A 27,815-nucleotide genomic window follows, 5' to 3' on the forward strand; every position below is an offset into this window, starting at 1 on the left:
TCATAGTCAAAATCTTTTTTTCTTTTATTCTATTTAATGCTTAATATCTGTACAATGCAATAAATAATCGTTCAGTCTAGGACAATTAGATGTTATGCTTAATAAAATGTTTAGAGAGGATGTAAAAATAAATTAATATCTTACTATTTCGCTTCAATGACAAAGCAGGTCTCAGTTTTAGACAACTGAGAAATTTTCAGCCATGAAAGATAAATGAACATGTCCTGCCCTTTCATAAACACACAGCTATCATTGAAACCAACAAAAGATACATACACACACCCCCACACACCCACACCCACACACATACGTGTACGTGCCTGCTTAGAGGGCAGAATTTGGCCTAGATCTTACAAAATGGTAGTGTGCAATTGACATTCATGTGTGTTTAATTTTTTAACAAATAAAACTGCAGAATATTCATGTATCTTACATTTTCCAAATCTTGTTACTGCAACTTATATGAAACATTAGCATATAAAAAGTCATCACTGTACAACCACGGTTTTTTTCCCAAAAGTCAGTGTCAGAACAATAAAAACCAGCTAATTCATTAAAACCAGATTTATTGTTAATGTGCTGATGTTTGCATTAGCTGTCTTCTGTTTTAAGCACAAGGAATCTATTAAAACATAAAAGGCAAAAGCAGCTCAGAAAATGACAAACTCTCCAACGACGTACTTGTAGCTTTACTAACACTTATCTGACACTATGGTTAATTGAAAACCAACGTAAACACAATGAGGTACAGATACCAATGGACATTCCTCACAACTGTGCAAACTGTGGGCCTCATCCTGCAAATACCACTGGCTCCAGAGCTTCATCCCAGGGCTGGTCCCACCGAGTCGGACTGCAACTCCCTGCAGCAGCCCCTGTCGCTGCCATTTGCAGGAACGGGTCCTGTGGCCCCCATGTCATGCACCAAATACATGTAAAGTGCCTCAGATTTCAAACTGATGCGAATTTACATTTCATTTCTTTAGACTCAAGAAAATGACATCGTTTCTGTAAAGTCTTATTCCCTTAAAATTGTTAGAGGGTCTTCTATTTCAAGGGAAATCTAATAGCATATTTGAACTGCTTTTAAGTTAGGCAAAGAGTGTTTGAGCTGCTTTTTGTAAAAAAGCAACAATATTCCTTTGCTGTAAGATATTTTATATATCTCCAGTCACTCTTCCCTTTATTTTACAGAAAGTAAGAGGCAGAGCTATTACAATTTTGTTGATGTAATTGCCTGTGGAGTTCTGAAACAGCCCAATGGATTTTTTTGTGATGATGCCGAATCTTAAATTAATTCCTTTTCGCTAGCCTTTTCCCCCAGATTCTTTTATTCTGCTTCTTCAGTCTTTCCAGAACTAGCTCCAGCTGAATTATCTGCCTCATACTTTTTATCAAGAGCATCTTCAAAGGATTTCCCACTGCAGTCATAGGTTTTACTTGTAGGTCCCATATGTGTTCGGATGCGAGCTCCTGGTTGGTATAACTGCATTGCTGGACGATCCTAGAAGGAAGGAGATATGGTTAACACTCTGAGAAACCCATGTGGGACACATACGTGGGATTTTTAAGTTTTGAATCTTTATGAAGAAAGTAGATTTTGTGTTAAATTACTTTACATTTCATAAGAACCAGGAAAAAAAATTGAGTGTAATGAAAATTGACTGGGTATTCAATATCTAGTATTCACTACATGCTGTTTGTAACACCATTCTTGGGAGCCAAACATTTTGAATAAATGAAGAATGCTGTAAAAATTAAAGATCCTATGATACATTTGACATAAACAAGGAGAAATACTGCAGACAATTATCAAACATGGTATTACAAGTAAAACAAAAAAAATGTTGCTACCTTCACTAACATCAGCTGAGAAGAACAATAGCCTGTGCACTTGCAACTCTGCAGATGAATGACAAATATTACACATAAGCATAAAAATCCAAGACAGACCAGAGAACAGTTTAGCAGGTAGCAGCTAGAAAGTTATCCTCAACTGACTATCAATTGTTACCCAATCATTACCAGAATTTAAACATGCAATGCACATTTGAATTATACACATCACAATAAAATTGCACAGTTATTGCTCCACTTCATCTTACCTTCCATATTGAGTATGAGAGCAGGGGAATGTATGCACTGATAATAAACAAAGTAAGTACAATTTGAGCATGTGCAGGCTCTACAAGTGACTCGATCATACACATGCTGCTCTGATCATGAGAAAATGGAAGGAGCCAGTTTACATGGAAAAGACACCTCAAATCTGCAAATGATGATGCTCTGTAACTCTTCAGAGCACTCTTTATTCTTGAAATTTCAGTAGTAAAATGCACTGATCAGAAACTCTGCTTACGAAGTCTTTTCCCAGTAAGAGTATTTTACTCTCACACAATGTTTTGAAGCAACTGAAAGCTCACCAATACCTGAGCTTTTTGATCAAAGTCTTGTGTTAAGTTTAGCAAACACCTAGCAGCCTACTTAAAGACAATGGCAGAGCACCAAAACTGTCCTACAACAAACGATACCAATTTTCAATTGCCTTCATAATTTGAATTAATTCTGGACTTTTTTTCCTTTATTCTTTTTTCTTATTCCCAATACACATTTCCCCTTTTCTTTTCTTTTCTTTTTCCTTCACCTTTTTTGATCCACTTGTCTTTTTTTGATCCACTTGTTTTCTCCTTCTCTTTAGACCAGATGTCAAGATTCACAACTGAGCCTTATGACTAGATCATTCTAGTTAGTGCTTTGCGGTGTGGTATGAAATGCGTAACACACCTTTCTATATCCCAAACAACTGCATAAAAGTAGATCCTCTGACAAGCTGTGCCCATTCGAAAGTTTATGATAAAGGGTCCAAATGGCTTTTCCTACCACAGACTCTGTAGCCTGCTGTTTGCATAAAAGCTATCACATCACTTACACTGGAGATTTCCCACTTTCTAATCAACTCTTACAAACTTCAGAAAGAGGCTCCATCTCCGACTAAAAATTTGTGTTAGCATTGTCAATTCTATGCCTGAGTTGTAAAACTGAGCCATTCATCTCACCTATGTGATAAATACTCTAAGGAAAAAAGTCACCACACTGCAAAATACCTTACTGATGGTGCTTATATTTTTAGGGAACAAATTTAGCATTAGTCCTAAGTGTGGACTAATTCAGAGACTCAACAAGCAAGCTACCAGAAGTGTGATACAAAGAAATAAAAAGCAGGCAGTTTCTTAACACTTGTCAAAAGGCCCCCAAGACCCACCATCCAGTTCAAAGGTTGGACATTAATATGACAGATTTCAAAAAGTGCATGGCAAGCATGAGGAAAACTGTTTTCCCCATCTTTCTGTTTTTGAACTAGCCTTTTTTCTGACTGTTCTACAGCTTGAGCCATTGATGAGGAAAGTGGTTAATGTGCAAATGCAGATAAATCTTACCCATCCTGCCCAGCTGACCTCTGCATAAAAAGAAAGCGGGGCACACCAGGCTTTCTGTGTTTGCGCAAGATGATTTCCTCAACACGCACAGTGAGTCCACCTGCCCTTGTTCCCTGCACGCTCCATGCAGATTCACTCTGCATGTGACCAGTTTACTCTTGTCAGCCTTAGCCCACAGTACAGATCAGTCACTTGCTTTGAAAGAAGAGTTTCACATGCAGAATAAATTTCTATGCTAATGGTGTTTTGGTCATCTTTTGTTGAAAATCTAGGATCATGAGAGAGAGAGAGAACGGGGCTGACAAGGAGAGCCACATCCTGAAAAGAATCTGGCACATTCGTGAAATCAGCCAGCCTGAGAAAAATGATACCCGTATCTCTGGGATACAATAAGGGACAGCTCTACTACACACCCTGATACACAGGCCCTGCTCACACCTGCATCTGCTCTTTCCCTGACAACAGCCAGGAGGATAAATTTATCCTGATGAAATGACAGCCCTTTCATACTGGCAGGTAGGCAATACTGAAAAATCCATACATTCACACTCTCTGAATTAGCTATTTATTTAAATTCTTATTGTTGCTCTACTAAGCAATGCCTGCCAAATCCATAATATAATTACTATATGAGAGTAATGGAAGTACATTTTAAAAAGACTAATATGCCACAGTTTTTAAATTTCATGACAGATCAGAAGTGTAACAATTTTTAATACACCTATAAAATGCAAGGCTTCCAAGAATAGTGTTCTTAAAATGGTAGGATTGAAATAAAGACAGAAAGTCTTCTATATATCATGAAGATGAATGAGCAAGACCTGTAACCTTATTTAAACTGCCGTTGTCCTTTGACAATAACCCAGAAAGAAGTCTGGGTTTTACTGAAAGTGAGATAAAGAATTTTTTTGAAAAAGAATCTTTATGCTGAGTTTGCAGAAGTTAAAACCTGTGATCTTGAACCATATTTAACTAATGAAATATTATCCTAAATGAATAAAAGAACCTTATTTCTTATGCGCTCCTTTTTGGATGCCATGTCATCACACTTGTCCTCTTTACCCAGTTTGTCTACTGCCTCCACAGTGAAGCTGTAGTTGTAGTTCCCTTTCTTTCCTCTGTCTTGGTTGTATCCTTTCCCCCATTTCAGCTCTTCTTCATTCCTTCTCATAAACTTGTCAAACTCATAGTGAGTTCTATGCTTTCTGCCATCATCCAATCGATACCTTTGTCTTTCAGGTTCTTTTTCTCGAAATCTTCTCTCCAAATCTCTTTGCTCTTTGTCACTATCATTTTGTGACCTATGAGTATGTACAAAAAGAAAGAAAATCCAAGCAATTAACAGTGAAAAGGAGCTACAGAAGGATACAAGGCAAAGCCTCCCTTTGACTTCAGCAGTGTGTAGATAAGTTATATGGCAAGGTTGTTTTCTTCTCATTACAAAGGGGTTATATGCTGAATGTCTCACCCATGTATGTCCAGCCCTTGACCATGCATTCAGTTCAGAATAGCAGACAAAGCCTTGCCAAGCTTTTGTGCAACTGTTGTGGAAGGCCCATTCTTCACCTTCTACCCCTTTGAAATCCTATCAATAGTTCCCCAATACCCTTCACATAAACACATGCTGCACTATTAGCTCTTGTCGCCTGGTGTTGAGGAGAGTCATGCATGTAAGTATTCCCTTGAACAGGAACATTCAGGATCTGAAGGAATTGTGCAGATACCATGTATCAATTTGTAAATTTTATGTCTCTGTATAACAAAAATTATTTACTGACATCATAACTTGCAGAAGACATTTGTGAAAATAAATACTTATGTTCCAGGCTTTTGTTTATTGTGTCTCCAAGTAATCTAGCCTGCCTTTGCGTATTTTATTTAGGCAAAGACCATTACCTTACCACAACATGATACTTAATTTCTGCTATGCTGTAAATGGTTTATATTATAAAGACTATTGGTCCCATTTTGCTGCCTGTCTGATAAAATTCTCAGCTCTCTTATTCACTTCATTGTTCCAGTTCAGCAAGTGGGTGTTTCTCTCATATGGTCAAACTGCAAATAATGAAGAAAGATTACAAAATAGGTTGAACTTCAAAAGGAACAAACATAGGCACTTTCTTTTTATGACATATGTATAAATACTTAAAATTGAAACAGCAAGTTACTTTTGATAGTCTGCTCACATTTTGGGAAACTGCAGATAGAATCAGAGAGGATGGAGATTTTTTAATGGTGTAGTGATCAAATAGTGATAACTCTCATTTAGAACTATTTAATACAAATAAAGGTGTATCTACATAGGTAACTTTTTTTTTTTAATATAACAGTGATATTTTAATATAACTGTGAAATTGGTTGGCGTCTCGGGATTAGGGAGGCTGCCAAAAGAGGTTCCCCATCTCAGGAAGAGCTGGAAGTCAGAGCAGAACCTGAATGAGAGGTAAATTATTCAGCATTTTGCAAGATTGAGCTTGTGTCAGCATAACACATTCACCAAGTAGAAGCAACGTCCCAGCTGTCACAGACACCTGAACCAATCACAATTACACAGATTCTGTACCTGTAGCATGGATACATTTATATAAAATACTATGTTAGCTACCAAGGGATATGTGGCTGTAAGTTGCTTTGTTTCATGTTTAATATGCTATTTCAGACACTAACTCCAAGTCCTAGCAAGACTCAGGGTATGACCTTCCAAAAAGCCAAAAAGACCCCCTCAATTTGTTGCTGTAGCATTGCCTGGAACTTATCTCTTCCCTTGCCCGTTACTGTGGGGGAGGAAGGAATGGCTGTGCCTGAAGGCAGGCAGGTGACAGGGATACAAACTCCTATTCAAAGAGTGGTTAAAGTAGCTCCCTAAAATTCAGGCACAGTGAACAGGCAGGTAAGAGTGAAAGTGGCAGGGTAAACAATTACAGAGTATAGGTAGAAGAAAAAACTACACAGTCAGAGAAAGCAGAAATGAATGGAAGTAAAGGCAGTGAAGCACATTTGTTTGGTGTAGTTTCAAATTTGTATTTGACCATGTACACTTATGAACCTACTGAGATTTTGATTTGTGGTAGGAAGCTATTACTACCAACCTTTGACATGGTTTCAAACAGGCAATTCAGTCTCCTGCAGGTAGAGTCAGCAGTTACAGTTTATTACTGATTTCTGAGTCAGTGACAAGGTAGTTTCAACTTTAAATCTCAATGAGCTCATAGCTTGCTACATACCCACTAATAATCAAGATGAAATCAGCACTTGGAAACACAAGATAATGCTTACTGTACCTGTGCAGCCAAACAGATTCTGTTTTTCACAAGCAAAATCTACATTAATGCCTTATTAAACTTACAGGATCAATAGCAAACAATGTTACACGGCACCATCAGAGGTTTCATGCATAAAAATCCAGGGAAGTGGTGGGGTCACCACCCTTGGAGGTATTTAAAAGACACGCAGACATGGCACTTAAGGACATGGTTTATAGTGGCAGTTTGGCAGTGCTGGGTTAACAGTTGGACTCGATGATCTTAAAGGTCCATTCCAACCTAAAAGATTCTATGAGTAGCAAACAACTGATTTGCCCCTGCAAATGTTTTTGTTGAGCCTGTTCTTTCCTTTCTTGAAGAGCATCAACAAAGAAGTTGTTGAATATTTTCAATTTCTACTAGAGAACAGGACATGGAAATTTTCAGGAACATTCAGAACATGCATCTTTTTTTAATCTATTTATCTTATATATCTTATGGGTAAATCCTGCCTGCGACGGGACACACGTGCCAAAGGACAAGAAAGAGAACCAACTGCTGAAAACACTTGTAAGATGGGTTACTTCCAGGCTACAGCAGTAATAGAACTGAGCTATGCCTCTTGTTCCTAACACAGCAAATGTAACACAAAAGGCATTAGGAAATAGAGACAGCCTTCTGCATGTATCTATCATAAGGCTTTCATTCACACCGTCCCTATTTTGCCATTGCTCCATTTATCAAACACATTTATATGTTTATTGCAGCCAACCCAAGTGTGAAGGAAAAGCATGGCATCATAGCCAATTCAGTCTTTGACATCAGTAATGGAAGGAGAGCCTTACCTGAGCTCTTGATGGGGAACGGGTGAAATAACAACAGAATGACTTGAATGACTTGACTTTTCATGCAGAAATCCTTGCAATCTGGGATTTCATAGCATTTCAGCAATAACAAATTGCATCCACTAATACTGCCACCAGGTCAATAAATTCTTACAAAACACCTTTTACCAAAACAACAGAAAGAGATCTGTTCACACACAGAATGAAATTGGTTCTTTGGTGACAGAACATCTTATTAATGCACCACTTACATTTAAGCCTTGGGATGAAAGCATTTAGGATCTAAATAAAAGTCTAAAAGATAAATATTACTTACTTTTCCTTAAGTTCTTTTAGTGAACTCTCCAAAGATTTGGATTTTATACTCCCAGATCCAGGTGATTTATCCCATTTGTTTTCCTCAATGTCAGCTTCTTCACCTTTGTCTTTGTGCTTTTCACTGGCCAGTTCATCTCCTTTTTCAGGCTTCTTGAGAAGCTAAGAGATATTTGTTTATATTATGATGAAAAAATACTCTCCTCTGTTGTACAGACATTTTAACAAGTATTAAATATATCAGCAACCTGTTAAGATTGGAGACACCTTATTTACACACGAGGAATGTATTTTACAAAGTATGAAAGTTAAAGTTATTTTAGAAGGGTGGTTTACTTTTGCTAAGGAGTGAAGTAACAGTCATTAACAGGCATTCAACTGCATACTTTAAAATATGCTGACAATACTGGAGAAAGCACTTACCTATTCTTCTCAAAGCACTTACCTACTCTTCTCTCCTGAGTTATAAATATAAAGGCATTATTATGGTCTATGGTTTCTTAGAAATCATGTAACAGAGCTCAGTGTCATTGCCCATAAAATAAGAAGCAGAACCTTTACAATACTACAAAGAGAGCAGGATTAATACTTCACTCCTTGAAATATTATATATAAAATCTGTGTCACATGAATTACTTGGGATAGACAGGCATGTAGAAGTAGGTGCTTAGTACACCCTGACACAAATACAGACTGAAGAAAAACTTATGATATTAGCAGAAAGGAAGTAATTACATTTTCATCTTGAAGATTAGGATTTTCAAGAAGTCTGTTCCTTTCATAGCAACCCTCACAGGGTTTGAGCAGTGTATAGTATTACAGGAATAATCTTTACAGAAGGACTAACTGTCTCAAATTATTACCCTAACCTATCAATTCTAGGCAGAACATCTCAGTCTTTTCGTTCTACCATTTCATTTCTGAAATGAGCACAGGTTATTCTTCTCCAAAATTGAAAACTTCTATAATGTTTCTTTCAGGTAATATTTTCCTTTTCTTTCAGGGATAGAAATAGCTTTCAGGCTCATATTACCACAGATATTTTGTAAATACTGGGGCTTTTTGGACAAGCAATTTTGGGTAATATATTTTAAGGATTAAGCCCCGTTTCTTCTGAACTTCTAGAGTATTTTTTTTATGCCCAGATATGGAAAACACGTAATTCAGCTTCAGAATTTACTATTTTTATTCTTTTAGGTGAAGAAAACTGTTTTCCAAGAAGAAACGAGGAAAGATGTCCACAGTTCTGTGGCTCCTCACCATCACTAGATCTGAGTCAAGTCTGTGTGTTCTTGCTTCATGTTACAGATTCTTATACCGAATTTCCTCTTCAAAACAGCCTACAAAGCATTTCCAATAACACAAAATTTAGTTCAGATGAATAGTTTAAGCTATGTCATCTTATACAAATAAGATGGTTTTATATGGTCTGACTACATAGCACCCTCCTAAGTGATGCCATTAAAATCCATTCAGATTGTTGAAAGACACTGCAACCTGATATTAGCAAGACTTTGCTATGACTTGGCTAAAGCATACAATTAAAATACATCAGTTCCGAGCATAAACATAAACATAAACATGTGTCCTTGCACACACGGCCAAATGAAGATTTGCATGACAGAAAGCATTAAAGCCATGTTTCATAGAAACACAGAAACTTCTGAGTTAGAAGAGACCCACAGGGATCATCAAGCCCAGCTCTTAAGTGAATGGCCCATATGGGGATCAAACCCACAATAATCTTCCAACAGGCTGGCACAGATGTTGGCATAGAATGCAGCAGAGTTGTCTAAAGATATCCGAGTTACCTGCTGTAATTGCACCAGCACATCATGGTAGGTAAGGCCATCAGTCACACTTTCAAACAACACTTGGTCAAAGCCCTACATTACTTTCCCTTCCTGTCAAAATTGGTTTGGTGTCTCCACACCATGCTGTTGTACACCAAATAAATACTGAGATACCAAAGAACTTCTGGGTAACTTCAAAAGAAGAATAATTTTTTTTCATTGATCTCAGTTACCTTGATCCTTATTTCTTTTTCAGAAATTTTCTTTTGCTTCTCCACTTCTTTTCTTTTACGTCTTTCTTCTTCTCTGCGCTTCCTTTTCTCTTCCTCCCGCAAACGTTTCTTCTCCAATTCTCTCCGCCTCCGTTCTTCTCTTTTCTCTTCTCGTATTCTCTGAAGAGTTCAATAATGATTAATTGTAAATAGTCCAACGGAAAACTACATGAAACATAAATGTGGAACTTCAGGCAAAAGTCTGAACGTACCTGCTTTTCTAATTTTCTATTTTTAATATATTCCAAAAGGGGTGTTGTTCTTCTAGCTAAAACACAAAAAATTTGTGATATAGTGTTCAACTCCTAGAATGTACTCATTTCTTTACTTTAGTATTAACCCCCTTTTTCTAGCTTTATCTGAAAGGGAGCTGAATCATTGATAAACCTATTTGTTTCATGTATTTTTGAAAGCATTCCCATCATTCTACTTCAGAAACACTTCGTTGCTTTTTTGCTGTTAGCATTAGAAGCAACAGAAATATGTTGCATGATTATTTGATGTTTATAATTAAAGATCATATCCTTTCAGTTCAAGAGAATGGCTTTTCTCTCTTGCTCACTGAATGGTTATTTCACCAAAAAAGAAAGAAATGTGTTCAGAATCTACTCCTACTTTTTACTTTTGTACATCAAAACCTAGCTATATTGTTGTTCATATACAGCCCACATTACTGTAATCTCACATAGCACTTTTTAATCCCAGTTTTCAAAGTACATCATGAAGGAAGCATTTTCAGTCTCATATAACATTTCCATTTACTTGACATTTAGTATTCACCTTTCCATGGGAAAACAGAAGGAATAAGAGATAAGCAGTTTGTCCCAGGTTACACAGCAAAGTATCAGCAGATTCAGTAAAACTCTGCCTTCCCAAATTGCTAATAAAAGGTCTCATCTACTGATTGGATCACACAGCCATTCTTTTATTACAGAGCTGTCTCCACACTCTGAAATCAAGTTACCTGAACAATCCCCAAATTCTACAAAAACTTGGAGAACATCACCAAATTCTTTATCATGTTCTTTATCAAATTCTTTATTCATGACTGTCTGTACTGAATTCAGACTTGAATTCAGCTTGTATGTACAGCTGTGAGTAGCTACAACAAATTTTGTCAGTTTCAGATGCCCCAGAGTAGAAAATGTTTACTACTTGAAATTGCTTTACACTATGCATAGGATTTTCTCTCGAACCACAGAACAACATTCCCTATTGAAATGCATGACAAAATTTGAAAGAAAAAAAGGGAAGAAATTAAAAAAGTTTTCAAGAAATTTGAAATGACGTAGCCAAAATCTAGACACAATTCATATCCCAAAATCATCTAAATCTTTTTGCATTGAAAGTCGGATTATGCTGGGGGCAACCCATTCACTGGTAGAAATCAACAACCAATAAAGATTGTTGATTTGCTATTTTCCTCCCTCTATCCCTAGATTTTCCATGCTTCCCCATCCTCCCCACCTGCCCATAATTTTGGACAAGTTTTAGGTCCCCAGAGCCCTCCCTTCCAGTCCCCCAGATCTGAGTTTTGCTTCTCTCTCCTCCTCCCTAAGTTACCCTGTCTGAGCAGTGGCTGCCTCTGGGTACCTTTACAGGCTGAAAGACATCACAAATCGTAACTGGATGGTCTGGGGAAAGGATAAGCTGCACTGAGAGTCCAGAATGTGACCCTGGTCATGACTAAGGCTGTAGTGCAAGAAGTTTAATGAGAAATTTTAACTTGAAGTTCAAGGGAGAGAGGCAGTGTGATGAGTACTATCAAAAGAGGTGGGAAAAATACAGTGTTTATCAAACTTGAATCTTACCCACCTTATTTATGGGCCTTACTGCAAATGCAAATCTAAGAGCATTTTCTTAATATGTTTAAGAGACTTTAAAAGAAAATAAATTACTAAATGATGAGCTGTGTCAGCAAAACTTTACATTTTATCTTGCTCTCTACAAAGCAAACAGAAAAAAGAGCTTATCTTCATCTTGCTATAGAGAAAATCTCTTTTATATTTCTCTGTCACATGGAAACTGATCAGCCAGCGCATCTGGCACGATGCACAAAACATGCTGGTTTGCAGTAACTTTTCATGGAGAAATGCTGAGCATGTAAGGCTCAATTCTGCCAGCAAAGTCTCGGGCACATCCTTCACTGACATCAGCAGGAGTAACACCTTTGAAACTGGACACACAGCTAAACCCTCACATAATTTTGCTATAAACACGCTACCTGATGAAGAAATCTTTGTGTTGATAGCAATGGCCACAGCTTTGAATGGCAGGAAAAATAAAGCAACTAGTTTGATTTCCTCTGATTTAACAGAAACAAAACACTAAAAGTCTTAATGTAAAGCTGCCTTCAGTCAGTATTGTTACTCAGAAATCTGCAACTCTCAAGATTAATCATCTTCACTGATAGAATATTTTTAAATTAATAAATCTTCTTGAAACTCTAAACTTTTTGTAAATTGCAAACTTACTAAAATTTTTTTACTGCCTTTACTCTGCTGTCAAATACCATGGAAGATCTGGGGTAAATAAAAATTATTGGGTGACTTCCTCATCTAAAACAGCAACAGAAGTTTTATTGATAACACAGCTATCTAAATGTCCATATCCATTTCCTCTAAATTGTTACAGTTCCAAATTTCTCCAGTCAACTCCCAAACAGCAGTAACAAGTGAAAGGAAAGGGGAAATGGCCTCAAGATGTAACTGAGCAGGTTTATATTGGAAACTAGGAAAAATTTCTTCACAAAAGACTGTCAAGCACTGGAGCAGGCTGCCCAGGGAAATAGTGGAGTCACTGTCCTTGGAGGTATTTAAAAGATGTGCAGTTGTGGCATTTGGGGGCACTGTTTAGGGGAGGACTTGGCACTGTTGGGTTAATGGTTGTACTTGATGCTCTTAAACAGCAAGTTTCCAACCTAAATGATTCTATGAATCTAATCAAAAGAAGTGGCCACTTTTTCACTGTAAATAAGTAACAGCAAAGGTCAATTTTTTTCCTACTCAATTGTCACACCTAGGGAAAGACTAAATGTTCTGCATGTTATCACTTGACGATACATCAAAATTGCATGTCATCCTGAAAACTGCATACCAGCACTGAAGATTTCAGTGCTGACCTTACTTAAAATTCCCCCCAGGACTGTGGAAATCATGCTGCATGCATACAGAAAATAAGGTGTTGCCTTACTTTCAGAGCTTTTCCAGAATCTTGACCGTGAGAACAGAGAGAGATCATTTCATGTTTCTCAAAAAAAGCAGCTAATATCAGGGATCAATTGTTAAGTATTCAGCTATTTTGTATTTTAAAAATAAATCTTCCACCTACTAATACATCTGTAAGTATTCAGAATTATTAAGGACCTATTTCTGAAGCCAGTGTGTGTGCATGCAAAAGTTCAAGTGAAGCCAAGTTATTCCATGCACAGAGACTTAAGAGGTTTAGTGCTACTACTTGGCTGGATAATATTTAACTGTGGCAATATAAATCTGAACAGGTCATATGTTAGACTGAACTGGTCAGCTCTTGCAGATAATATCATAAAAATACAAAATTAAGATATTGAATATTCTCAATAATAAGAAAAATCAAGAAAACAGACCAATAAGTTCCCTTGTTTTGGCCTCAATCTCTCCCAAAAGAATCTCAGGATTGGCACAGATCTTCTCTTCATCAGCACAATAACTCTCTAAAAATTTCCTATATTCTGGATCTGTGAAGAAAAATTTTTGAATTATGTTAACACTTTGCAATGCATAACAGAAATTTTCACTGTGATGTCAAAAAAAGATGTTTACCATCTTCAATGCTTCCGGCTTTGGCATCTTTCTTCTTCAGCTTCTTTTTTGAAATCTTCTGGAATGGAGCAAATTCAACCACTGCAGGATATTCCAAACCTTAAAAGAAATCAATCCTTAATTTTTTGAGGGGGAGAAACATTCCCTACCATCAAGTAAGGTTTTCAAAACTCTTGAAGACATGTTGAGCAGTCCTATGTGAAAACAAAAGTAATTGTTTCTACAATTCACTCCTGAACTTCTAATGAAAAGTTACATGTAGAGATATTTTAAATTTAAAAAAAAAATTATATTTTATTTGGATATGCTGACAAGACTGTGAAAATGAGGATGACTACTATTGCACAATAAAATTCTTGCATTTATAGTTCCCTTTTAATTATTCACAGACATTGATTAGAAAGAGCTATCACAAAATCTCAGTCTGACAAGTGATTAAGTACTACCAGGAAATCAATGTGAAACTGTCAAGTTGCTTTTCTAAAGCTTTGTTGGCTAAAAGCTTAAAAAATAAATTAATGCTGGGTAACATGCAATAAAAAACAAAGCATCTCCTTTCAGAACCACAGCTATAAAACTCAGCATGTAGAATTGTGCAAAACTTCTCTGTTTATGATGGACTATGCAACTCCTGTGTTTACTGGCAGGGATTCTTTGCTTTGAATTGTGCCTTAAACACTGGCTTCTTCTTCAGACTGGAATCAGAACTGTGTGTGGGTTTTGAATTTCACTTGGTTTCCACTTGCAGCATGCTCAAGATTACACTTTGCTCAAGTCCACTGAAAACTTGTCTTCAATCTGCTAGACCATTTGTTAACCTTATTGAACCTGCTAATCCTTGTTTCAGTTTTATCCTCATAATGCAATGCTGCCACATGCCTCACCAGAGGGCACTTCTGATCAAATCTTGTGCTCTTTATTTGCACAAGCAATCATTACAAGCTGGCCAACTGTGTCCAAGCTCAGTTTTGTAGAGTATTCTGGCTTCAGTACAGCATAATATTGAAGAATGTGGCAAATTTAGGCAAAGTAAAGTCTTAGCAGAATCATAAAAAAAACTTCTTTCTAGTTTTTAATCTTAAAACACCCAGAATCTGAAATCTGGGAAACACAGATGTGATAGGAATGTGTTGTTCTTCATCTCTACAAAAACCATCAAAATCTGAGGGATATTAGAAGCAAATAAAACATCTCAGGAAGGAAATGCTGAAGAGGAATTCATTTGACAGGCAGCTTCTTTAGAGATCAGTTTCTAGTAAGAGTGGCCAGGACTACTTTTCACAGGACCTCTGTAACACTGAGTGTACAGAATAGAAAATGTCTATAAAGAGACCCACAAATCTATGTCTACTTTATATAAGCTATGCAATTTTTTACAGAAGGTATGCCTGAATGAGGCAAGGAACTGCTAAAGTTCTGCTATACCACTTACTGATGGCAGTTTCATACTCCTGCAGGAGACCTAGATTTAACCACACCGATATAGACTTTTTCTTTACTGTTGGGCAAACTTTTGCAGACTGGGTATTTTAAAACTGGCTATCAATTTTGCCATTCTTGTTCTTGGAACTCAACTCAAGATGTCTGCAAAGTCCCTAAAAATTCAATCTCTACATGTCTTAAAAGTGGGCAACCAAAATGTTGATGGTTTCCTCTTGCTTTTTCCAAACAGGAGTAAGTGGAAACTTTATCTCAGAAACACACTGAAGATGTAAAAATTCATGCTCACAATGTGTTCAGTTACTGTTGTAATGAATTGTGAAGCTTGTATAAGGTAATTTTCTTTGTATGACCTTGATAGTGCATTGCCTAAAGTACAAGAATGCACATAAAGCATGCACACTGCACAGACAAGCAAGACTGCATGGACAAATATTTTTTGACCTTTATTATCTTTTAAGTGCTAAATGTTAATATATATTTATGTAATTAACTGCATAGTGAGGAAATAATGGCATAACTAGCAAAAAGGAAGCAAGTTGATGCTCTGAAATGGTATATGTATATATACACATTTAATATCTTACAAATAGTCCAACCTTTATTATCAATGAAGACATAGCCATCAAAGCGATCTCTAAAAAGAAGGATGTCTTCAGGATTTCTAAAGTTAATGTATGCTCTTGAGTAGAGATGAGGATAAAGGCTGCAACAAGAAACAATTTTATTTTCTGTTACTTATTATTCTTTTCAGGGCTAGGGAAAACATAAAACCAGAAGGATCACATCATAACTCTCATCTTCTTTGAGAAACTGCTACCTTAAGCAGTCTTTACACTTATGTATCTAATTATATATATGACAAAAAGTTACAGAACATCAGAGTTCTGTATGCAACTGTGAAATTTGTTCTGAACTGACACAAATATTTCCAGTTTCTTTTGTCCCCCTAAATTGCAGAGCATACATTTCCAATTGTGCAGGATCAAAACTTTAATATTTCACAGTTTAAGACATATGAATAACAGCAGTGCTTTTGCAGAACTTCTTTGGCATGTGAGGAAAAGTCTTCTGTCACTGAAACAGAAAAAGTAAAAGATTGCATTGAAGGGGCAGTTTCCAGGCTGTCACTATATTTAAAGAGATTGCCACCTTTTAGAAAGAATAAATAACCTAATAGTTGGCAATATAATCCACTGAATTATACACAAATAAACTCCATCTGACATCCATGTGTCATCAATGTACATGCAATGTCTAGTTGTGACCTACAGTTGCTGTGAAAATCCAAAGCATTTCTAGCAAAAGAAACAGGTACATAAAATAGTTCAGATTCTTCAAGAACTTATTGGCATAGATCCCACTCCATGGGTAAATGTTTAATGTGCCTGATAAAAACCTCAGGACTGGCACACCACACCACACGATGAAACTGAGGTAATTTAATGAATTAGAACCCATCAGCTAAGTTATTGTGAGTCATGGAGTGTACATGCTTTAAACTCCTGCAACTCTGAGATAAAATAGTTTGTTTTAAACTGACTTAATGATGACTATATATTGCATCAGGTTTAACACAAGCCCATATCTTTAAAACACCTATGTTCATAATTCCATTGTCACCTATGGCCTGCCTTCAGACCAACTCACCACCGGCACCAGGAGACAATAAACACACACAGTTCCAATTGTATTTCAATCCCATAGCTCTTTCAAAATCAGATTTCACAATGAGTGAGAAAGAGCAAAAATATGGATTGGACCACAGGATCCATGCATATGGCAGCTCAAAACACTGCTCCCAAGTAATTTTTTCTTTTTAAAGTACGCATCCATATGGATTCCACTCACAGTGTTAGCAGGAGACCATAAAGAGCAGTGCTGTCAATAACCAATGGTTTTGAATACCCACCAAATTTATGTTTGATCCTGTAGTCAGAAGAAATGTTAAAAAACCAAAACAACCTAGAGGGCTTTTTTCATTTAGATACTTTGCAAATACCAGTTATAGAGTGCTCCTACAGCTTGAAGAGGATAAACTCTCTATTTCCAAGGAAGAGAGGAAGAGCCATTCTATCCATATATACCCAGGATATTTCACATTCTAGGATAGGAACAGCATTGCATGAACTGTAAGTGGGTAACTGCAAAAATGCCTGCTAGGGCATGGCCAGGGCTGAAATATGCTACAGCGTGGCTGTGGAGTTACCACCAAGATGCAAAGCAGATGTAAAAAGCCAGATTTCTTCTCATCCATTTCAAAGAAGATAAAATTTAACACTTTCCATAATCACGCAGAGTTAAAAGATTTATTTTAAAATCTGTAAGTAAAAGAGGGAATTTTATTGTGGCAGTCTATAGCTGTGCTGGAAGCAATGTCTCTGTGCTGCCTAATGGCTGCAACAGTAAAAGAGTCTCAGATAACTGGGGCTCCCAGAAGAAGGAAACTTCCTTCTCCATCATATCAACAGCACTACTCTTACGTTCCATGAGCTTTGCGGTTTAAATTAAATGAGGCTTGACATTAGACTGATGCGATTGTACACTTGAAGTGCTGAATATTCATCAGACAAAACCAGGAATCTTGATGGAGCATTATTTTTCATGCCATTATTTTTCATCCCATTATTATTATCTGAGATTGAGGAACTGAGTTTTAGCTCCTAGTCTAAATAACAACTTCAGTGTTCTTTTCATCTTCATAAAGACTGTTACTTGGACACAGGTCCACTCCCGCATTACTGTGGCACATCTCTGCCTCAGTGCACAGCAAACAGCTTCATCATACAGTTGGATTTTTTTTTTTCCTGTAGGAACTTAGAACCTTATGGTTGGACACATTGTGAAACAGAACTGAAAATACAAAGACATGTTCCTTCCTTGTTTCCTTTAACTGGTATATCAATGCCATCTCTTTCACCTGCTTTGGCAACATAAATCTTTTCCTGGTATACAACATAATGTTTTTCTAGCTTTTTCAGCTTAATCAGAGTGAACATCTTTCAAAACTGAGGAACATTTGATATGGTTATTAAGCACTTATTAGTAAGAACAAACGGAGTCTGAAATGTATAAACAGGACTCTGGAAAACAGATTTAGAATTTACCTTGCAAGTAAAGGATCTAGTGTTGTTGCTGTACGTTATCAACGTCTTCAAGAACTTCACACACATCAGCAGAAACATACAATATAAAAGCATGGTTGAGCACAGCAGGATATTGATGTGCACCACAGCACAGTAACACAGAACTGTCTGTCCATAACTGTTGCTAAGTATCAGGGTAGAAGGTTAAAGAAACAGAGCTGTGACAACGCTTAGCAGTTACAAGTTCCTTCTCTGGTGGAGCCACTTCTACAAATAGAGTTGGTTCTCATATGCATGTGAGTTAGCTATCAGAGTGCTTAGTGTACAAAACCCACCCCGCTGAGTGTTTCAAACCCTTGTCTTAGGCTTCTTACTCAGCCAAGTGTGCAGTGTGCCTAAAAAAGTGAGTAAAATTAACATTCTAAGTGGGAAGCTAACAAATTTGAAATACTTAGCACTGGCCTGCTTATATATTACTTTTACTCTACATTTCAGACCACTGATTTCCCGCAGCTGCTCCCCACCCTAGATTATGCCTTAACTTATCCATTCAGAACTCAACAGCATTGTCACGCAGCAAAGAACGCACAGGGCTTCACAGGGCTACAAGCCCTCTGAGGCTAACGACCTCTCCTAGGAAGAAACACTCTTGCTTTACTTTTTGTACTTTCTATTCAGCAGTTATTGGCTAAAATACTCTTTACTCTTCAGGATTTTATCTTTCAGCTGTGACCTACAGAAGGGCCAGCAAACTCTGTGTGTCTCCTTTTTTCAAGTATTTGCCACCATAGATTTCATTCAGGATCTGAAATTCAGTTTTATCATCAGAGAGCTGGTTCCATTTTGCCATATGTTTGCTGTCTATAATGCTGCTTTCCATACTTGTAATCTTTTGGACAGATGCACTGCACATGTTGGCACTTGGAGCAATCTCTATGGAAATAACCCAGATGAGTCTGAGTGTACACATTTATTCATTCCAACACACTTTTCTTTTTTTTCTGCTCTGCATTCAAGGGTATTCAATTTTAGGGTACATTTATTTCTATAACATTTAGTCTATCATCTCTTTAAGTCCTTATTTTTCTAGCAACTTTAATAACAAACACATTTTAAATGTTTACTTCTTCTACAAAGTATCTTTTAACACAATTGTGTAAAAACACTGATATACAGGAATGCAGTTTGAAGTAGTTATTTACAGTCTAAACAGCAATGTGTAGACTATAAAAACAGCAATCCCATCTTAGTAAAATACTTATCAACTTATGAATCATGGTGGGTATTTATAAAATGTATACTTACATGTATAGGGAGCTCTACAACTAAATTTTGGAGAGTCAAATAACTCCTCCACCCATTCCTACAATTGATGAGATAACTCATCACTGACATTGTCATGTCCAGCTAAAATCCCCTGGCCTTCATCCTTGTAATCTTCTGATGTCACTCACATAATGGGTGGAACTGGCACAATTTTAAATAAACTTAGTCTTTCCTTTTTACAGCTAGAAATGAGCAGTTTGCCTGGCAGAGAAAGCAGGAACACTAGGGTTGTGTCAATTGTAGCCTGTCAATTCTTTCACCGAGAACACAGTAGTGGTGGTTCCCCCAAAGCACTGAAGGCACTGCCCCTTCAGCGCTGCAGTTCCTGGGTGCACACCTACATCCTACAGTGTTAATGCTGTTCACCTACAATAATCCTGAGCACCATGCTGTGAAGAAGTTATGAGGGGAAAAGGAGGAGTGCTCTTTGGAAGAGCTTTATCACTCTCCGTGATACATGCCATGGCACTGACTATTTGAACAGTTTTCATGCAAGCAAAGCTTGTGTTCAGATTTCTTTCCTTTTATAACCTCACAACAATATCCTGGTACTCAGCACTCAGTGCCAGTCCAGAGAGATGACCCAAACCCTGCAGGGCTAGAGCTCAATCACTTGACTAGTTATTAGTCAAATCTTTAGAATAGGCTCAGAAGCCTTTACAAGCAGACAAAAAGGAAAGAGTATCTGGAAAAAAGAGTTCATATTTGAAGTCCGAGTACAAGACAGTTTGTCAGGAAGGCAGGGTCTTTATTATCATCTATAAGCAGTGTTTTGTTTGTATTTTGGTGTCAATATGCAAGAGAAAATAAATGTAATGCAGTGAATCAGATAAATCTGAAAAATGAACGAAACACAAGTCACTTTCTGAAATGATTTTACTGAAGTGGATGTAACTGAAAAACTGAAAATTACATTAATCACATGAAATTTTAAAAAGTTTTATAGCCTGCCTATAATAGGACATTGGAAACTTAAAGATAACATTTACAGTATAAAGATATTATAAAGATTACAAAAAAAGAGAAACAGAAATTGATATGCATATCTTTGGTTGTTTTGTCCTCTAGGATGAGATTACCCTGGAAATAAAAATGTAGAAACAGCTACAGTTCAACCTCTCTAGTGCCCTTACCAACAGCAACTAACAGAGAACACCAAGAGAGTGTTTATTAAAACGGGGGAAATGTACAAATACTTCACCCAGTACACAGCTGCAAGTACTTGCAGCCTATGGACTTTGTAATACCAAACTTATACCATGTGTTTAATAGTTTTTCATAGATAAATATTTGTCTAAATAAGTGATGCCTTTTCCTGGTCTTAAAATCAAGAGTCATACATGGTTAGAAGAGGAAAAGGGATTTTACCTTGGTATTTATTTTAAGGATCCTTAGGTGCACACATCCAGGTCACACGCATCGAAATGCACCGCGCAAAAATGCCCACCCTAAAAGATCTAGTATAACATTACAGGTTTTACTAATTAGCATATCTATCAAAGATTCCCCAATGAGAGGCTCAAGTGAGCCCCCCTCCCTAAGGAACCTTCCCCTGGATGGTTCTATCTTGGTTTACAGAATGTGTTCTGGAGAGGACCTTGGGGTCTGGGGCACACTGATCCCTAACTATGAAGCTTCTAAAACGTTCAGTCTCTCAGCTTGACAAACAAGTCCAAGAATGTAGGCAAAAAGCACTAAGAATACAGAAGTTGCAAAAAAGGTATAACAAGGGTATAAAAGAAAAGGCAAAAAATCTTCATGGCATCATAAGTATTTGTCTAACTGCTCCTGACCCATTTCCAACGTCCCTCATTCACGGCATGAATTTCTGACAAGTTCTAGTTTAACAGAGCACCGTGTAGAAAAAAAGTCTCTACATAAATTTGAATGAGCTTATAGAAACTTCTGTGATGTAGTTACACAGGACATGGTTAAACTAAGATGTTACAGCCCTTAAAGGAAACTTGTCTGCTTCTGCATCAAAGCATCTATACGCCCCTTTCCAACACAAAGATGCTCTTCACTGAGTAGCTTCTTCAAATCCTTCTCATTGGGTGACATGAAATTTCATCTTCACATGTTTTTATTATCACTGAATTCTCTGGATTGCTTGCCACTATGCACATAGTACAGGATCTAGAAAAAAGCTATTCAGTGAAAGACAGAGAGAACATGCCCACCTTGTCCTGTAGCTTTTCCTGTTACCTGGAATGACTGGAAGACACATGCACAGAGTTTGCTGAAATCTTGTGAACTATCCATAACGTGACAGATTATGGCAATACAATGCTTTATACTCAAAAAGTGTTCTCTGCAGGGTAAGAGAAGACGGAGATTAACCTTGATTAAACTTACACTTTCTGAAAGTTTATTGTATATTCCTGAGTGGGTGCCCACGTAAAGAGATTACTCATAAAAAGATATACACGGGTATGTGTCAGCATTTGAACAAAGGGGACAAAAGAGGCAAGGTGATCCTGAGCCAGTCAAAAGACAAATAATCAGCCAAGCCAACACTGCAGAATGGCAGTGAAATGCCCATTTAAGCTGCGTAGTTTGCTGAAAGAAGTTACAGCCATACAAACCTGGTGAACATAAACCCATTCTGAAAAAAATACATCTTTTGTCTGAAAACATATTTTTTAAAAAGCAAGATGAAGAAAAAAAGGAGTACAAAACATTTCATGCTGAAAAATTCAAACTTAAATGAAAATTATTTTATTTTCAGTGAGTTTATATTTGTGATAGCAGAAGAGAGTAACACAACAAATAACAGCATGAGAAAAACCAGTATCTTTCATTGGTAACCTGCCATAGATGCAATTGAACAAGTGAACAGCAAGATTTTTGGGTAAACCAAATTTCATCACGTAAGAGAGAAAATGAAACTTTATATGCACAAATGTTGTCAGTGCCTTCTCTCTTTCTAAAGAGGTCGACTCCCTAAATTTTTGAGCAAACTTCTCTGGAAAATTAAAATTGGAATTTTTTAAACTGTTAATTGGCATTTGTGCATCTAAACACACTGAGAGCTGACACTCTTCTTCAGAGAATGTTTGGTTTGCCTTTGGTATTTTTCGCTTATCAAATGAACAGCTGGGACAGAAGCCTTAAAGAGGTCCATTTGGAAATAGAGATGACAAAGTTCAGAAGATCAATGTAAGGTACTACAAAGACTTCCAATCAAACTAAGTACTCCTCTTCCCTCACTTCACATCCTTTGTGGTTTTAACAGAAAAGCTGAAGCACCTACTATTTTGTTGTTGCACTTATGTGCAACTACCTAGGTCAGAAACTGTCATAATTTCTCTAAATAAACATTTATTTCCTTTTGATTGTGAAACTGACTCTGAGAGAATTCCTAACTTCAAAACTTGGTCAGCAATAAAGATCCGGGATCCCTCTGTAGTCAGTGGAAAGAATCTCAAGCCAGTGGAAAGGTGATTCATCACACATTAAGATATGACAAGATGGATCTTCAGTTTTTCAGAACACATGAAGATTGAACATACATGGTGTTTTGTTTCTCTTCTGGAAATTGATTTATTTCACCACTGGGATACTGAGTAAATTATATAACTATACCAGAAATTCTGATTTATTTTAAATCAACCAGTATTTCTTCTTTTTTATTTTTGCATGAGAGAAAGATGAATAAAACTAGATTATTTGAAAAATTGTATGAAGCAGATAAAAAAACATGCAGGTAAAAGAAGAAATTAAACTCAAATGGAACTCATGAAAACATTCTGTGATTGTTTGCCCCAGACTGAATCTTGCCCACAGCCAATAAAACAGGCTGTTAAAGTTTACCAACGAAGGTTAAAAGAAACATCAGGGTTTCAAACTAAATTACGTCTTATTGATATAAAAAAAAAATTTCCAAAATCTCCGGTGTAAAGGAAAAGGGCAGGAATGCCATCGTCTCTGCATACGCAGCCAGCTTTTCAGAAATATTTCAAGTAACCATAGTAGACTGAACTGTTAAGGGATAATAACTCAAAACATTCCTCATTTGTGGAAACCCCATGGTGCTTAATTGAGATGGAGGAAGTGAACTTTTAGTTGTGTAATGGCTAAACCTCTGATCTGATAAGGCACAGGGTGAATGATGGGCTGTGAGTGAGACAGGAGATGGATCCTGTGGAGACAGATTGTGCACCCTGTCATGTTAAGTTGTGCTTCCCTGCACAAACCACTGGGTTGTGGGGCTCCCCCTCCTCCCCACGGGAAGTACCGGGATATTCGCGTGTGACCTGAGCAAGTTCATCTCTGCTGCTGGGACATAATGGGGCATAACTGACTCAGCTGTGCTGGTGTGATGGGCAGCTGTGTCGTCTTAGAAGGCGTCCCCTGATCCACATTATGACATCAAGCTCCCCACCTCAGAGGAGGTACCTAGTTTATATTCACCTGAACCTGAATGAATATAGACCCAAAGGATGGTGTGTTCTGCCAACTTCTCCCCACCACTTATTCAGGAGTTCCCCCCGACTCCTCCCACCGGAACTGGATCCCAGACTGCACAGAAACCAAGTCTTGTTACAGGGCCTATGGGTGGTGAGATCCTCACACTCTTGTACTTTTTCTTTCTTTTGTGCTTCACACTCTTGTCCTTTCTTCCTCTTTCTGTCTTTCCCCTTGTGTGTGTCCTTTGGTGATGTTGTTGCACTTTCATATTGCAATGCTTTCATGTTGTATTATTACCACAGATAATAACCACCAAAAAGGCTCCATACCTGTTTTCCTTTGCAACCAAATTGTTCTGTATTAAACCTTACATTGTTTATTTACAAATGCTGATCAGTCAGTGTCGTTTCACACTAATTTGCCCCAAGGGATCTAGTAACAAGAATCTGGGTTACTGCCACCTTCTGAGGTGGGCCGTAAAAGTAACCCAACAAAAATAATAAAAAAGGGGAAAAACATGTGATTTGGAATGTCCCAAATACCTTGATTAGGTTTTAAGCACCTGAAAACCTACAGAAACAGCTCATCCTCACCTGGGATCAGCAGTGCAAAACTCAAAATAATCATGGGCAGGTAGAGGATGCAGCTGTTCCTCCAGTTGCTCCTTGGTTAGACAAGGAGGAAGCCTTCGAATAACCACCTGCATGTATAAAAAGAAATGGAGATTTATATTTGATCTAAATACTGTAGAAACAGATGGCACAAATTCCCTCAGTTTCTGCAAGCATTTTAAAACTGAAGGATAACTAACATATTCTGATCAAGAGCCTGTTTAACCATTAACAACCTAAAAAACCAGATATTGGCTACATTAAATTTTTTTAAGTATCTCTTAAAAAAATTATTTAAGCTAGCTTTAAAGTCTTGTTACTGCAGTGTTTCAGTGTAATAGGTCTCTGTGTCCAGTTGCCCCTAGCAGGGGTTTCAGGGCAGCCTCTGAGAGGCTCGGGCTGCCCAGTGCTGAGTGCAGCCAGCTCCAATGGATCCACCCCAGGGCAGAGCTGAGCCCCTCAAGCCAATATGGTGGTGACTCCAGGAAAGGAATTTAAGAGTGGACAAGAAAGGCTGCACAGCAGTGGGTGAGACAGAGGAGTAAGGGCAGGAAAAGGCATAAGGCAGCCCTGCAGACAACAATGAAAGGAGGAATGGAGGAGGTACTTCAAGTGCCAAAGCAGAGAGTCCCTTGAAGGAGATCGTGGTGAGGCATGCCATTCCCCCACGTGCCATGAAGGACCATGGTGGAGCAGACATCCACCTGCAGCCCATGGGGGACCCTATGCCACATCAAGTGGAGATGCCCTGAAAGGCCCTGCAGCCCTCGCAGAGGAGACCACACTAGATGAGGTTTATCCAAACGCCTGCAGCCCATGAAGGAGACTCATGCTGCAGCAGGTCATGAACAACTGCAGGATGTGGGAGGGACATTCCTCCTGCAGTCCTTCATGAAGGACTGTATCCTGTTGTGTCCCATGTCAGGTCCCCCATGCCAGAAGAGGGAAGGAGTGTGAGGAAGAAGAAGCAGCAGACAGGAGCTGTTCTGTCCTGTCTGCAACCCCCATTCCTCATCCTTCTGCAGTGCTTGCGGGCAGAGGAGGTTGAGCCTGGGAAGGAAGAGGAGAGGTGGGAAGGTGTTTTAGTTGCAATCTTTTTTTCTCACCAGTCTTCCCTAATTTTTTTAAAATTAGCAATTAAGTAAATTATTTCTCTCTGTGTTAGAACCACACTGTATCCTGAGTTAGAAGGGACCCACAAACACCACTGAAGCCTAACTCCTGGTCCTGCCTCAAGAATCACAGCATGTACCTGAGAGCATTGTCCAAATACTTCTTGAACTCTGTCAGGCTTAGCACTCATCCCCATTTTCCTGGGAGCCTGTTCCAGTGCCCAGCCACCCTCTGGGTGAAGATCCTTTTTCTAATATGCAACCTAAACCTCCTCAGACGCAGCTTCATGCCATTCCTTCAGGTCCCGTCACTGGCCACCAGAGAGAAGAGATCAGTGCCTGCCTCTCCATCTCCCTTTGTGAGGAAGCTGTAGGAAGCTGCTATGAGGTCCTCCTTCAGCTGTGTGTGACACTTTGTTTTTTCCATCATACCTTCTTCCTGAGTCTTGCTGAGGCAGGAGTGCAAGAGCAGCCGGCTGGGGGTCTGGCAGCCACCCAGAGTCAACCCACCACACTCAGCTAAACTGCCCACTAATAAAGGCCAGGAAACTGTGTAGAAACCCTGGCCGAATGATGCCAACACGCAAAGCAGTAAAATGGCCATCAAGCTTCAGGCAATCTGTTTTAATTTCTGAATACTTTAATATCTGAATTTAACTTTACTGAGCTCTGAGTTATAGTGATTTTCAGTGCTTCAGTTTTCCAATTAAAAAAAAAATAAGGCAATAAATCAAATCTCACAGTACTCAAAGACTCAGAATTGTCAGGGTTAGAAGGGACCTCTGGTCCAACCCCCCTGCCAAGGCAGGGTCACCTAGAGCAGGTGCCACAGGAACATGTCCAGGTGGGTTCTGAATGTCTCCAGCCAGAGAGACTCCACGACATCCCTGGATAACCTGTTATAGTCTGCAAGTATTATTTGAAAAGTGCTCTTGCCCTTGACAGAAGCTGCTCTGCCATAGCAATAACCAGTCTTAATTTCACAATTAAAGGTGAAATGATTTCCAGCGCTGACGCTGGGGGTCTCCCAATACTCCAGAGAACGAACACCCTCATTCTGCAGATGAAGAAACGCCCGTTATAAACACACGAATCTCCTGAGATCAGGCTCGGTCTGTCTCCCCACTGCAGCTTCCCTCCCGTCCTCTCCCATCTCCCACCGGAGCCGCCGCCGCCCCCGCCCCGATCCCCGCGCCGCGCTCGCGCCCCCTCACTTTGCTCAGTGCCGTTTTCTTCTCCTCCCGCTGTTTTCCCGGCGCCGGGTGAAGCGGCGGCGGCAGCGGGGACGGCGGGGAAGGCGGCGGCGGCGGGTTCGGCGGAGCGTCCGTGTCGCGGCGCGGCGACTCCTGCTGCAGCGGGGGGTCCATGGACCGCTTGTCGCGGCCGCCGCCCCAGCCCGGCCCCAGCCCCGCCGCCCGCTCCGAGCGCATGGAGCCGCCGCGCCCGCAGCCGGGCGGAAACCTCGCGAGAGCGGCCGCGGCGCTGGCAGGATCTCGCGAGGCTCCCCCGCCAGCCCCGTCCCTGTCCCCTGGAACTCCGCAGGGCTTCCATTGTGCCGGTGCGAGAGGACACAGAAACGTGCCCATTTCCCTCCTCTCGGCCTCGCCCTAAGCTCACGGGTGCCTTGTCAGCCCGGGCCCAGAGCGGCTCGTAGGGCGGGAAGGGCACAGACAGCGAGGGGGTGTGTTATCCACAGTCTTGGGATGCAGGGTCTGAGGGGTAGCCAAATTCTGGGGAGAAAGCAGTGGGAAAAAGGAAAAAAGGCCATTAATCGTTAGTTGTATGAGGCCAGGAGTCTTGTGCCTGCAGGGAGGTTCTGTCATAATTAAGAAGCAGTGCCTGCACCTCGGCAATGCACCGCCAGCCGGCGAGAGCTCTTCCAAACAGCGCCTCCGGGCCTTTCTGCCTGGCTCCCGCAGGAACTGTGGGCATGGGACAAGGGGTGAGTGGGTACAAACTGCGAGCGGAAATTTAAGCTAGATGTTAGCAAGAAACTTACTGTGAGGATGGTGAGGCACTGGAATAGGCTGCCCGGGGAGATTTTGGATGCCCCCATTCCTGGCAGTGTTCACAGCCGGGTGGGAGAGGGCCTTGAGTAACCCGGCAGGGAGGTGTCCCTGCCCATG

At 39.2% G+C, this 27,815-nt stretch overlaps 1 protein-coding gene across 8 annotated transcripts; it reads right to left on the minus strand.

The window, feature by feature from the left end:
* UPF3A (UPF3A regulator of nonsense mediated mRNA decay) lies at positions 1-27,134 on the minus strand. Of its 8 annotated transcripts, none has more exons than XM_048327203.1 (11): positions 26,904-27,123; positions 24,560-24,666; positions 15,744-15,850; positions 13,705-13,803; positions 13,509-13,619; positions 10,117-10,172; positions 9,866-10,024; positions 7,841-8,001; positions 4,444-4,738; positions 1,855-1,902; positions 1-1,504 (listed from the first exon to the last, which is right to left on the minus strand). In XM_048327203.1, exons 1-11 carry the CDS (start codon positions 27,117-27,119, stop codon positions 1,331-1,333), a joined length of 1,533 nt encoding a protein of 510 aa, XP_048183160.1. In that variant the 5' UTR covers positions 27,120-27,123; the 3' UTR covers positions 1-1,330. The 8 variants fall into 8 exon arrangements, with proteins under 8 accessions (XP_048183160.1, XP_048183152.1, XP_048183216.1 ...); XM_048327195.1 differs by lacking the exon at positions 15,744-15,850 and adding an exon at positions 21,737-21,867; XM_048327222.1 differs by lacking the exon at positions 15,744-15,850 and adding an exon at positions 21,737-21,867 and having other exon boundaries at positions 1,343-1,504; positions 4,500-4,738.
* Positions 27,135-27,815: the final 681 nt, after the last annotated feature.

The sequence above is a fragment of the Corvus hawaiiensis genome, chromosome 2, assembly GCF_020740725.1.
Source record: "Corvus hawaiiensis isolate bCorHaw1 chromosome 2, bCorHaw1.pri.cur, whole genome shotgun sequence".
Taxonomy (NCBI): domain Eukaryota; kingdom Metazoa; phylum Chordata; class Aves; order Passeriformes; family Corvidae; genus Corvus; species Corvus hawaiiensis.

Excerpts from the sequence above, each read along its gene's own strand:
- UPF3A (XM_048327195.1), bottom strand. The coding sequence starts at position 27,119 with ATGCGCTCGGAGCGGGCGGCGGGGCTGGGGCCGGGCTGGGGCGGCGGC. Across the intron at positions 13,804-21,736 it reads AGGAAAAGCTACAGGACAAG|GTTTGGAATATCCTGCAGTG; the intron begins GTGGGCATGTTC and ends ATTTCTTTTAAG. Across the intron at positions 4,739-7,840 it reads CTAAAAGAACTTAAGGAAAA|GTCACAAAATGATAGTGACA; the intron begins GTAAGTAATATT and ends ACATACTCATAG.